The sequence below is a fragment of the Hermetia illucens genome, chromosome 3 (genome assembly GCF_905115235.1).
Source record: "Hermetia illucens chromosome 3, iHerIll2.2.curated.20191125, whole genome shotgun sequence".
Classification (NCBI taxonomy): Eukaryota; Metazoa; Arthropoda; class Insecta; order Diptera; family Stratiomyidae; genus Hermetia; species Hermetia illucens.
In genome coordinates this window covers 138,764,716-138,778,549 of record NC_051851.1, presented here as the reverse complement: position 1 = coordinate 138,778,549, position 13,834 = coordinate 138,764,716, and the positions used below count along the sequence as shown (strand labels likewise).

General features: G+C 42.6%; 1 protein-coding gene across 1 annotated transcript; it reads right to left on the bottom strand.

Moving 5' to 3' along the window:
- Nucleotides 1–850: 850 nt before the first annotated feature.
- Nucleotides 851–11,936, bottom strand: LOC119652475 (annulin). Its single transcript, XM_038056645.1, has 6 exons — nucleotides 11,408–11,936; nucleotides 2,895–3,383; nucleotides 2,446–2,829; nucleotides 1,533–2,383; nucleotides 1,235–1,468; nucleotides 851–1,171 (listed from the first exon to the last, which is right to left on the bottom strand). The coding sequence occupies exons 1-6, from the start codon at nucleotides 11,505–11,507 to the stop codon at nucleotides 995–997; spliced, it is 2,235 nt and encodes a 744-aa protein (XP_037912573.1). The 5' UTR covers nucleotides 11,508–11,936; the 3' UTR covers nucleotides 851–994.
- Between the last annotated feature and the right edge of the window lie 1,898 nt (nucleotides 11,937–13,834).

Below are 13,834 nucleotides of genomic sequence, written 5' to 3'. Positions count from 1 at the left end.
TTCGGGCATATCGAGTCTCAGCAGACTATCATAGGAAGCATTCCAGAGGTCCGGCCCTAGGATGGATCCCTGTGCTACTCCCGGCGTGATTTCCATCCTCCTCTGGCCCTCTAGCGTCTCATAGAGCAAGGAGCGTTCTTTCAGATAATCCCTCAATATCCGCAAGAGATAGCTTGGCACGTGAAAGAAGTTCTCTAGTGCGCCTAGCATATCTGTCCATCTTACGGAGTTGAAGGCATTTCTGACATCAAGCGTTATGAGGAACACTATCCGTCGAAATCGGCGGCTGTGTGCCTCGGCTCGAATAACAGCATCCACTGTAGATTTCACTGTTCTAAACCCGAACTGCCTTGCGGATAAGTCCCCGACAGCACGGATCGCTTCAGCGAGTCTACCTCTGATGAGCTTCTCGAGCACTTTTCCGGCCGTGTCAAGCATACACAACGGTCGGTATGCAGACGGGAGCTCCGGGTCTCCTTTACCCTTACTGATCAACCCGAGTCTGGCCACTTTCCAGCGACAACGAAAAATGCCCTACTTCAAGCACGTGTTAAACACTTCAAGCAGCAATTCTGGCCGTTGGCGGAACACCAGTTTGTAAACTTCCGCCGGGATGCCATCAGGACCTGGCGCCTTCCTGTTTTTCATAGTGGGAACCGGTTCTTAGGAAAGGGGAGGATTAAGGATTGCCCGGGACCCGGAGTTTCCTAGGGGCACGTAATGAAAAAAGGGAACAATTGTATAATTTTCATCCCGGGTTCGGATTTTCTTTCTACGACGCAGCGTACCGTTCCGGATTCTGTAGATAACCCTTACTTCTCATAGCGTGTGATATAAATAAAATTCAGAATTTTCTCAGTTATATGTTGTTATATGGTAACTTTATTAAATTATTTTAAATTTAAGTAAATGATTTGGAATAATGTTACAATGGATACATATCTTACTTCTCAATATGGCGATGGTTAGTAAAAGTAAAAAGTTAACACTTATTTTATATATCATTGCTAATCTCTTCAACATTAGCTGCCGGGATTTCATACACAACAAAACCATCCACATCCTGTAATTGCAGCGATGTGAATTTTGCAATTAAAGTTCCCTGACCGACATATGGTGGTCTGTATTTAAATGTGGATGCTGCCGTACCGCCAACTGGGATTTCCGAAATCTGTTCACAAAAAAATAAAGTTATTTGAATTGACTTCAGAATCAACTCCGAGGTGCGACCAACCTTAAATAATAGTGGAGTGTCAATACCGGCTCCTTCGATGTGGAAGATACCCTTATGGATTGGAATCGGAAGAGGATTTGTCAGCCGAACAATAACATCAACCATGTTATCCAAAGCTAGCTCCCCTTGGAAGGTAATCTCGATATCTGGTTTTCGTAGACGGAAATCATCTTGCTCGAAGAATTCAAAGTTGGTCTCCTTGACCGTTGCCATGCAAGAGACCATAAAAGCTTCCTGAAGTGGAATATAAGGTCAGTTGACAATGTATTCAGTGTAAATTCATATGAGTCTAATTTACCTGGTCCTTGAGCTTTGAAAAGTATTCATTGAATGTAACTTCCATGTTCACAACCTTCTCCGATTCAGGACTCACTTCGACTTCAAAGCCAATCGATTTAACTGTCTGCCTCTTGGTGCCAGTGTACAAAATTGCTTGAACATTTAGATTTCCTGATACTTGGTATGTCTGTTCCTTGGATACATTTTTGATAATAACCTCTGGGTTAAACGGTTCTCCGATTTTAACATCGTTTTTAACACTGAGTTCGAAGGAAATATCGTTGAAACTCTCGTTCAAATAATATCTACTGAATGCGTTAGTTGCTTGTTGAAGTGCCCTAATCATAATATCTCGCTCCTTTCTGGTTTTCTCCTCGAATTTATAAGTGTGTGTAATATCCTCGCGTTCCCATTTGCCTAAAGCTTTCGTACTCATCAAAGTGCCAATTCCAAGAGTGTCCTTACGAAGCATTTTCATTGGACGATCTTCCCCAGAGTATCTCCAAAATACTTTATCGGCATTTACTTCCGAATAGACGAAATTACAATCATATGGGCGCAAAATTTCTCCCAGTTTCACAGAATGAACTGAGGTCGGTCCACATCTGTACATGCCATCGGATTGTTCTTGTGGGGTTGCATCGACTACTTGCCATCCATCATAGCTTCCATGCTGGCCTACTCCCAAGTCGGGACGCTGCATCCAGACTTCATTCCAAACATGATAGTTCCAAATTGAATCTGTGTTCATGTCTTCCAGGACATTACCCTTTTCATCAACGAAGTAATCAACTGTAAGCGAGGCTTGGGTGTCATGAGCTGAGGAATAGTTGGTGATAATTCTTGATGGGATGCCTAAAGCACGGGCGACTGTAAAGAAACAATTCATAATGTTACTGAGTCTGAAGGACTACATTGAAATGCATCCCTACCTGTGGTTAAAACGCCTGAAAATACCCAACATTGTCCATATTTCACTGGTTTTCGAGTGTTGAAGAACTGCTGCAAAATTTCTGTTGATCCAATCCATTTAGTTGGAGCAGTGCCGCCTCCGAAATCATCTGTCCAATTTCCTAAAACGACTCCCATTTCATCAACAGAATTGACTGCGGCAGATAGAGCTCGGCACGTGCGGACTGGATCTGCTCGGTAGGGTGCCGAAACCTTTCCAAAATCCGCAATAATCATAAGGGCACAGTCTAGGACATTGTGGTCGAATTGACCCAGCTTCCAAACGGTTGGTCGAAGCCTGTTGTGTGAGCCACGCCATATTAAGGTAGTGTCTCCCAGGACATATTCATTTCGTTCATTTTCGTCTGTAGAGAGGAAATGTAAAATTTGAAATGCTGTATGTCTACGACAGGCCAATCCTTATACTCACCTAACATGAAGACCTGATCATGCACACACCATGGATTGAAAAGAACATAAATCTTTTCCGTTACAGGATACGTTTTCGAGAGGCCATTGATTAATTTTGTATCAACATCTAACTTCCACTTGGTCACTGGACATGTTGCAGAAGGCTTAATCAGCACACTCATCACGTCTCCTTCAATCGATTCGATCTTAGCGGTCCAGATGAAGGGATCATCGAACTCCTGATTGTTTTCTATAGGGACAAGGGCAACCAAAGTTCCATTGCCATGATTTGGTTTCTCGTTACCCTCAACTGTGAAAATGAAACTGACCGCATCCTTGTCTATGTTATAGGTTCTATTAAAGTGTAGTTTCAATCGAAATGAATGTCCTCGTCGAATGACTAAATTTGAGGATGCTATGTCGAATTTTTCTGTATGATGATAGGTTCGGTTCGGTTCTAGGCAGAAGTCGATGTATTTGATATCAATTACTTCGGGTGCATCGGGGGCTGCAAGTAAAATAACATTTATAAGGTTAAGGTATACCTAATTCGCTAGAATAGTTTATATTTAAATGCTGGTAGGCGTTGTTCTACCTATGTACATTTGCAAAAACTACCCATTTTCTCCGTGTACTGGAAGAAGTAAACAAATCAGAAGAGACCCTTGCCCTTCCACTTCGTCCCAAAGTACTCCAGGAAGGTGATCAGACCCGAGTCTGCAATGGAATTAATCTGAGAAGCTTACCGGAGGCTATCGGTACCATGCAACCGGGACTGCCGTTTGAAGCACATGTTCCAGAAGAATGGGGAATGTGTTCCCGGCCTGTTTATTTGCGATTAACCCCCCCCCCCCCCCCCTCCAACGGATAGTCCACTCGAGGAAGGTCCTTTTAGAAAAAGAGGGTCCTGGTGAGTTTACGTTGTACAGCTTCAAGAGCGCGACAATCACGGTTGTGGAATGGGGACCAGACTACACCGCAATATTCAAGGATGCTTCTGACAAAGGAGTTGAAAAGTGTTAAGGAGGGCTGAATTGAGGTAAAGCCGGAGGAGGAACGTGAGATAAAACCAGACATTTTGGAAGCTTGATTGATATGTCAATGAAGTAGGAACTGAAACGAAGTTTGTCATCGAAGATTATACCCAAGTCTTGAACGGAGATCAGTAGTGAAAGGGGGTTGCCCTTCAAGAGAGTAGGGAAAGGATTTTGGAGAGAATTTAAGTGAATAGCACATCCAGTAGCATTTACTGCCATACAAAGTCAGCTTGTTAACCGAGCACCAACGGACCAAGGTATCAAGATTGTACTGCAAGTCCAGCGGAGATAAAACAGAGGCAAATGATTTAAGATCGTCAGCGTACAGCAAACATGGACAGATGAGGACCAAGGGGAGGTCATTGATAAAAAACAGGAGCAGTAGGGGGCGAAGTATGAAGCTTTGACGAACACCAGAGGAGGTAGCGAAGGAACGGGATGAGTATCCACGAAAAGAAACTTTGCAGGAACGGTAGGAGGAAGTCCGAGAGATGAGAGGGGGGAGTGGGGAAGTTGAGTAGAGAAAGTTTGGAAAGAAGAATGTTGTGGTCAACGGTATCAAAGGCTTTGACGAAATCGGTATAAATAGCCTGTACCTCCTGTCTTGAATTAAGACATTTAGCAACGAAATTTCACGAAACCATATTGTTCTTTGACAATGAGTTAACCGAAATACGCAGTGAGCCAGTTGTAGACGTATCCCTCGAGGATTTTGGAGCAAGACGATAGAAGGGAGATGGGAGGGTAGTTCACAGCTAATGAAGAATCTCATTCTTCGAAACTTTTGTTGAAGATAATTCACAGAGGGAGGGAAATGTGTTGTTTATAGTTAACAAGGAAGAGGTTAGTAAGCCTATCGCGACCAAGTCCGATATATCGAGGTTATCAATGAGAGACTGAACTAACTCAACACGTAAGGGAAGGAATGGCGAGAGATTCGGAGCAGGCTGGATCAAGAAGAGGCATAGAGGTGCAGTGGTTGAAGGAGTAAACACGAAAAAGAAGTAAGAACAAAAAAAAGGTCGTAGGATTGTTGTGGGGAGTTGGCAGTGAAATCATCAAAGTTGATGGAAGAAGGGAAAGATTGGGTGGAGTTACGGGAATGGCGATTGTGGGACCAAGACGATTTCGCAAGTGAGGGCGGCCTCGACGCTCCACAAGTATCTCTTATGCGCTATTTTAATCATCGACATAGCACATAGCCTTGAAATGGGCAAGATCGGTATCATTCTTTGAAGTACGAAACTTCTTCCGCAAAGCACGTTTCAGGTGGATCTTATTAAGGATCTCCGTGGTGAACCAAGTTGGGGAGAAACGATGACAAGTAGGTGAAAAGGGGGCATAACAGGAGAGGGGGTCGGACAGAATATGATAAAAGGACTTAATTTAACTGAACCTAATAGAATTGCGTGTAGTTTTGGCATCTGGTTGGGGAGCTGTGCGTCAAATTCAAGTGGAGGGTGGTGAGCGTCAATTTCTACATAGGGAGATGATCGAGGAAATAGAGGTTGGAAGGAAGAAATCGAGGGTGCGGCCCAAGAAGTTTTTGGAGGTATTGAAATTCAGGGCAAAACAAGTGTTCATAAAGGAAAAGTTTAACAGGGTAGAGTGGAAGAGGCTGGGGCGACTAGGTTAATTGAGCATGGGGAAATTATAATTTCCGCAGAGGAAGAAAGGAAGGCAAGCAAATTTGACAATAAGGAACTCCGACAAGCTGTCAAACAATTCTTCATACAGGTGGGAAAAGCTAGCATAGATACAAGATGCAATAAACGGGTGGGGGTTAGACGGGGAGACACTTAACGCAACACAATCATATGGTAAACCAGAGGAGGAAAAGACGAATTCGGCGTGAAATTGATCTTTGATTGCAATTAGAGCTCCACCGGCAATGGACTTACACGATGCAGCGCGATCCCTATCGCAGTAGAAAATGAAATATCCTTCGGGGAGCTCAGAGTCAAGCCAGGTTTCAGAAATTCAAATTAAATGATGTTGCTGAGTCAGCGCGTATAGATTATGCCTACGTGACAGGCATTTACGTTAAAACCATTGGACCTTTATGTCCTTGCAACTCGAACGTGGATGCTAAATTATCAGATTTTGCAATAATATGAAAGCATGCATTGTATTTCCGAAAATGCTGTAAAGTGTGGTTGTATTCCTAAGTTAGAAGTGGATTTTAGGGCTGAGTTAGTGGTCTCTCGAAGGTTGCTCATCATCCATTTCGGTTTTCTCATATTTCACCAGCTATTGAAATAGAGGCTTCTGTTTCCAGTCGCGAGTCTGATTTTACCGATATTGCCGCAGTTCTGCATGAATGTCTGGATGATTTTCTAATGCTCGATTTTTGAGTGACATTTTCAATAATTTTCAGGATTTCCGCACATCTCTGAAGGGGTGGGGGAAGTGGAGGACAATTTCAAACCCGATGAAAACACTTGGGGACAAAAAAGCGTGTCACTCCTCCTTTGAAAGTTAAGACGCTGTAAATAAGAAATATTTTAATATCATCATGGAAAAGTTTAATTTGTCAAGTCCGCCACCGGAAGGGGAGGAGGTAAAGGGAGGAAAAATAAGAAATCCTATTTGTGCCTAGCGATCCAATTCTTTGGAAATTGTTTTGTTGCTCCAGCATATACAGTCTTAAATTTTTCGTTGGTTTTTCCTCCCTTTGATAATGCCCTGTATCATATCTAGAGGAAAACCGCAACCATAATAATAAGAATATTGATCTGAACATTCAAGTCGATGGGAAACGACCCAAAGGCTGACCGACAGAACAACAGCTTCATACACTAGATTTAAGAACCTCTTGACACTACAGGAGTCAAGCTTACTGCCCAGAGAAGTGGCGAAACCAATCAGGGCGGACCAGCCCCGCTACGCTTTTTAGCGTCTAGTTAAGACCGAATCAGACAATGCCAGACTTTCAACACAGGCTTGATGCCATGTAAAACGATATCTTGGACACGAAGCGACTGGTTGGGATGAATTTAATGTCAGAGCACTTGGAAAAAGCACGCCTCACCAAGACTCCAGAGGGAACTGAATCTCCGAAATGACGACGAGAACGGAACTCGTAGTTTTAAACACAGGATCTACGCTAACGTTCTGGTGCCCAGACTGCCAAGCAATCATTCCCATCGTAAATTTCGCGTCGCTCGTACACGAGTGGTGAGTCCTGGAAAACTTCTTGGCAAATAACCATCAATACCATCGCGTTTGAAGTAGTTGACACTATCTTGGTGTGTGCAGCCTTGCAAAGATGAATATCAGGAGATTCGTCAAAGCTATTGGAAAGTTATTGGAAAGGTACAGCTGCGCTGGAGGACATTTCGAAAGGTGGTAGCGCTGCAGCTGACACTCGTAAATTGAATTATAATCCCAATAACTATAGCCTGTGGGGCTCCCATGCCATGAAAAAGCTTGTATATAGACAAGGGGTAGCTTCCTCCAAACTATATATTTCGGGAGCGGCTTACCCTCTTCATCAACACCAAGCGAAGAAGCTTTGTACAGCTATATATTTACATTTAAAACCAAAAATTGTAGTTTGGAAGAAGCTACCCCTTGTCTATTAATTGTAGGCTAGACAACAAGTGGCAGACGTAAATCTAATTTCTTAACACCTTGTATATGTTGGTAGAAAGCGAAAATTGTAGAGCTGTGGAAGAAGTGTCACAAATTTCGCGGTTTGGCTAGCACAACGTTTAAACGACCGCGAAGAAACAGGCACTACAATGACAGAGTACAGATCAGCATAAAGAAGACTACGCAGTGCGATGAACAAAAGCAAAGCTCGTTACTGGTGGGACCTAGCAGACAAGGTGGATTGGGTTCCGTAGGGGCTTGGTTACAAAGACGGCTTCTCGTTCTCTACATATCCCGTACGGGTTGAAAACGGCAGTGTGGAATGATTGAAAAGGCTCGAAGAAACGGTCCATTCTATGAAAAACGGGAAAGAGCCAGGACTTGATGGCATATAAACTGGTGTTCTATCATTGGCGTATTTAACGCTTGCCTGAAACGCTACGATAGTTTACTAAGACTCGATATTTCAGGCGAGTCGTATCTGGTCAGTTTTGTAAATGACGTAGCGGCACATGTTGGTGAACGTACGGTTAAAAAGGCGCAAAGTACATAAGCTTGGCGTATTAATGCGACACTGGTAAGCGGGTGGATGACTGCTTTTGGTTTTAGCGTTGCACTGGGAAAAACCATTACTTCGTTTTCTAACTGAAAAGTGAATCCCAACCCGTGCTAAGTCGATCGGCGAGTTGATAATGGAGTCAAAACCAACGGTAAAGAACCTTGGACTAACGCTCAACTGTAAAAAATCTTCTTCCTGTAAATCAAAGCAGTGGGCAAGGCTGCAGACGGAATTTCGGCCTTGAGTCCGCTAATGGCAATCATTGGAGTTCCTACATTTAGCAGAAGTCTAATGAGTACAACGCATTTCGTCTTGTTTTACAATATGGAGGTATAGGTTTATGGGTTGATGGTCTTGGCAGGGGGGGGGGGGATTCTCATTGCCCTCCTTGCTAAGAAACGTAAATCCATGTACAAGAGTAATAGAGAAGACTGAAGAAGGTGGTTATATGGTTACCATTTACCCTTGTTCTATGCCAAGTGCCCTTGGGGCGATCTACTCGTCGGCCATCTCGGGAGAGAAAAATCCACCGCATGGCATAGCCCGCAATGCAATTGTCGCCCCTCCTCAATATGTGATCTTCCATTTTCCCATCACAGTTCCCAGGCCTGTGCGCCGATCAAGTTCTTCGTTTGAGATAGTGTCCAGCCAGCATACTCCGGTGATACGACGCAAACAGATATTGTCGCAGGTTTGTAGCCTTTGAGTAACAGTGGGGTTGCATTTCCATGTGCTCCTCCCATACAACAACAAAGAGAGAACATCAGCACAGAACAGTCTCAACTTGATCCTGGTGTTGAGATAACTGCATTTCGAGATTTTATATGAGGCAACAAAAGCGGATTTAACGCTGTTAATGCGTCTGGTAACATCCAGTTTGGTACCATCGTCCGCAGAGACTACGCTTCTAAGATGTACAAATGTAATGCTCTGTCCATTAATGCAGATATGGAGAGTTCGATGGCTAGTGAGGCTAAGAGCCTCGGTTTTTTGGTGTTTATCTTCCTTCCAATTATACGTGCCTCTCTTTCCAAATCCAGAGCCATTTGGCCAACGTCCTTGACCGAGTGAGAGAGCAAACAGATGCCACCAACGTTGACGAGCTGTTTGATAAAAAACGTAATAGTCCATTGAATTCCTCTACGTTCTCCAGACAAGGCAGAATGTCATCGTGGTGAAATTCGCTTTGGACCTCAAAATGCTCCGAGATTTTATTTCGTTGCAGCACGTGACATTTTGCGCCATCATATGTCGCTCTGTTAATAGCTATTAGTTTCTCCGGAAGAGCAGATGGAGTGCATTGTTGCAAAATGATTCGTAGGATGTTGATGTGGTCAATGCAGGAGGTTCCCGAACGGAAACCAGCCTACTTTTTGTCAATCAAACCTTCGAGATGTTCTTTGATACGTTCTAGAATTATTTTAGCTATTATCTTTGCAACGGCAGTGAGCACCCAGATACCGCTTCAACTGTCACCCTCAAAATGGGTGCCTTTCATTCCAATTTTAACGATCATCCCCTTGTTCTACTCTTTGGAAAGAGTATCGGATTTCCAGGATTTTCGTACGAGTGGAAGTAACAGATCTGCAGTAACTGCAAGTGCAGCGTTGAATTACTCCGCGGGGAAACCGTCAAGCCCAGCGGCGAATTGATTTCTCATTTGCTTGGAGAAACAGTGCGTATCAACATTCTACGGTGACTAGCTATTTCATCCACAAAACGAGATACCTCACCGGCAGTAATACCATTAAGAACCGTGATGAAGTGTTCTTTCCAGGGAGGTGGTTGCTCGTGAAGAATGGCATCACACACTGAATCAGTGGCAAATCTCTTGGTAAAACAAGTCAAGAGGCAATTTAGGTTCGTAGCTGAATCGAAAGCATGGTGAGAGTGACCATCTCCTTACTTAGTTTCTAAGCCAGCATTGAGGTTTTCAGATATACCTATACAATATCGGGTAAGGCACGATAACCTGACTGAGTATCTTGAAACGAAATTCTGGACGACGCAGATCATACCTTTTCTTCTTGTGAAAGGTGGAATGAGATTCGACAACAACCTTATGCAGGCACAGGAGAGCTCTCTTCGGACAACACTATCAGAGAGATGATGAGGAATGCTAATTGATGGAGCCGTTTTACTCATTACTTTCGGATTCTTCTTGTTGCGAGGAAGATCCATGGAGGAACTGGATGAAATGGGGTTCTTTCATTCTTCCCTCTTGTCGGTGCAAGGAATTCTCTGACTTCACGGCTCCCTAAAGTGGGAGAGCGGGAGGGCTAGCCAGAAGTAATGTGTCAAACGGTCCCTGGCTATTTCTTTGACGACGGGGACGTGTTTAGTTGGTAGTCCAAATGCATATCGTTGCAGAACTCCAAATGCCTCTGCGTAAAAGCATTCACCTTCCCTAAGCATAAAAAAAACACCGCCAAATGGGAAAAGGCCAAGGATGAAGAAGAACATCTCAATTTGTTTGCTAAAAGCTCGATATTCGTCTAAAACTTCACCTTTAAATAAATAACAATCTAACAATCTGGTAAAGTCAAATACATATCTAGCGAACTAATATTGTAGGACCTTTTAAGTTAGTGAGATGACGATGTGGTCATACAAGTCATAAGATCCCTAAACGTGATTCCTCTAGGACATAAAACATTTTCCAGATATTACACCACATGAGTCTTATCCGGCTCAAGACTGGTGGATAGACACGGTCATGTGCCCGTATACATAGCTTACGATATACCACCGGTGTTATGTGTTCTTTTTGGTAATCATATAAAATTAAAATTTCCCCAGAACTGCTAATGAATATAATCCAGAAACAAAGATACATATGATGTTGAGAACGCTATAGCAAGATACTTTGCAACTGAGTTGTCTATTTCGGAATAAATAGGAAAAATGTGTGTATTTACATATTTTGCACGAGAAAAGTTTGAGCTTTTGCAAATATTGGGATTGGTTTTCAGGCAATAGCCAAGTAATGTTTACATACAGAATCAAGAAAATTAATTTAGCTGCCCACGCCTCATTTTAAAAAACGAATAGTGTTTACTTCTCTGGGGGTAAATACATATATCAAAACAGGAATCTGAGGTTCGCAAAAGTGGAATCTCCACAGTTCACTTCTAGTAGAACAATTTCAAAACATCAATGCGCACTGCGCATTACTTAATACTCCAACAAATGCCGGCAGTTATTTGGTATTCTAATAGTTCCAACTAGCACTTGATGTTATCAGCACTTGCCATTTAACGTGTGCAAACAAGTGATTTCTCACTTTCACTTAAATTTAAATTTGGATCTGAAAAAAGTTAACAAAAGAATCTAATAATTTACATTGAGGTGAAGGCCACCGACGCCCGTGCTGTCTAGTTATTTGTCGCCGCTTGTTCCATGGCAAGTTAAAATAGTTGCTGACCCAGTGAACGACCTGCATTGTCAATCACAAAACACCACCCACGATTTAGATACTTTTTTATCTAGAGTAATTTCCAATCACAATCTACACTACACACTTCATTACACGCTTCCGATTTGATTCAATTTTAATGTTACTTTACAGCAAAGTCGACACCTATCCGGCTGATAAGAGGCTGATGGTTCAATTAGATGAAAATTTGAAAAAAATATTGCACTGGAGTATCTGAGATCTACGAGTTTTCCGGCATCGAAGCTAAAGGTCACGCTATTAATAGATGCACGCGTCGGTAAGATCAATCCGCACTCGATAGTTCCACTCTAAACGATATTATATTTCTGATTGAAGTCGGTATCTTTGCTCTAAGACACCAGCTTTGCTCGGAGGATTGGAGATACTGAACTATCTTTGCTGGGCTGCATGCGACCAAGCCACTAAACAGATTTCGACGGAACTCAAATAGACCGCAGACATAAACATTTATTGAGATGTAAACTGACTACACATATTACTCATTCTTCGATCACGGTTGGCAAATTTGCAGATCTTTTCTGAATGTTAGGGATGACGTGATCTTTTTAAAATTCCACTATGTGGTGCGTTTCTTATATGTTAATAATGGCTCTTACGGCACCCAATACAACCTGATTCACTTGTGACGAACTTGCACGTCCGCAATGAATCTATCTATTCTTTTCCGTAAAAATTCTCAAGATTGATGACGAATAGTCTGTGGTATGATTGACGCCGATGCGTACTAGTAACGCTTGGACACCATCTAACAAACTCACTTCCCCTTCCGAATTGATTTTAGGTGATTCAAACAGTTCCAAAAACTTAGATGTAACATTAGTTTGTGGTCGTCTTTAGTTATCCATACTATATTTAGTATTCTCGTAAAAAACCAGATGACTATTGACCTTGACGTCGTCAGCATGGAGATGGGCAGCATAGGTTCACTTGAGAATGAGCAAGTTGGATAGTGTGAGCTAGAAGCTATCAACAGATTGCTTTTTGTTACAGATTTAACTAAAGACTTTCTTGTTATCAAGGGAAAGTACAGCCTTTGACTGTGCAATAAAATACCCAAAATACAGACTAAAGGGCATCCACATAGAATAAAAGCTGCTGCCTGAATCATCAGCTGAGGAAATGACGAAATGGTGCCTGAGCTCGCAAGTCGACTAACCTGTTTCCTGGGGACAGCATTGTAGGAAGTAAACACCGGACCAGGGGTAGAAACCATGCAGTCTACCCTGAGATTGCACAAAAGCAGTTTTGTTATAGTTTTTCTATTTTGGGCTCCCGACAAAATTTCATCCCCGAGGAAAATCCCCCCTCTTTCTCGACGGGCTTGCCTAGGAATATTATTATAGAGAAATTATTGTTTACGGTGAACGAGGATGGAACCAAGCAACCAAGAACGACTTTATTTAATGGATTGATATGTTTGTTGTGTCAACGGCAATCACGGGTTGCATGAATGGATGATGAGTCCAGCAAAATGTCTCTGATGTCATGTTGTTCAATGTTTTCGGGATCAAAATTAATGACACACCTGCGGTTTTTCGTTGAGGGCATATGACCTTCCCCCTAATGTACACGTAATGCTTGTATATATATACACACAGAAACATATATTTTGGTGATTCCCCGAATATGTTCTAAGAGTGTTAGATTGGCATCCAAATTAGTCCAGTTACTGAAACTGAAAATCCGGTGCGACATTCAAAATCTTCCGGTCTACATGGATCTACATGAAAATTTAGAATTAAGTTTGTGTAACTGCCTATTTCAAAAGTTATATATGCTTAATATACGCTTTTTGTTCTAAGGGGAAAAAACCACCCCTGTCAGAAAAAAATCGTATATTATTAAGTAAATTATTTATTGAAGGTTAATTAACTTGCTTTCGAACATGTCCACATTTAGAAACCTCGAAAATCACCCCTTGCGAAGGGTCATTAATATTGCAAAAGTGATATCAGCTTAAAGGGTAATATCGCATTACCATCACAAAACATCACCAAATATTACTCTTATCACCTAGCATCACCACATTACCTAGCACTACCACATCCCTTAACATCAACGGATAACCTAATATCATTCTCCTCAGGGGTCGTCAACGATCCTTCACGGGTCGCTTACAATACGGAGAGTGACGTCCCCGAGGTGCCCGAGCAAATAGTTCTGACCTTCTAGCTGGCATAATACCTGCGTCCTAGGTAGTAGCCTCGAGAAAGTTTCTCGGTGAAGGGCGAATTGCTAATGACCGATACACCCGGGACACCCTGGGAGTCCTCAAAGCCGTCGACAACTCCTTGTTGATGTCGATGGAGTGA

Bases quoted from the DNA above. Each gene is read 5' to 3' on its own strand.
- LOC119652475 (XM_038056645.1), bottom strand. From the start codon at position 11,507: ATGCAGGTCGTTCACTGGGTCAGCAACTATTTTAACTTGCCATGGAAC. The intron at 2,830-2,894 runs GTGAGTATAAGG...TCCTCTCTACAG, and splicing joins TGATCAGGTCTTCATGTTAG to ACGAAAATGAACGAAATGAA. The intron at 2,384-2,445 runs GTAGGGATGCAT...GTTTCTTTACAG, and splicing joins TTCAGGCGTTTTAACCACAG to TCGCCCGTGCTTTAGGCATC.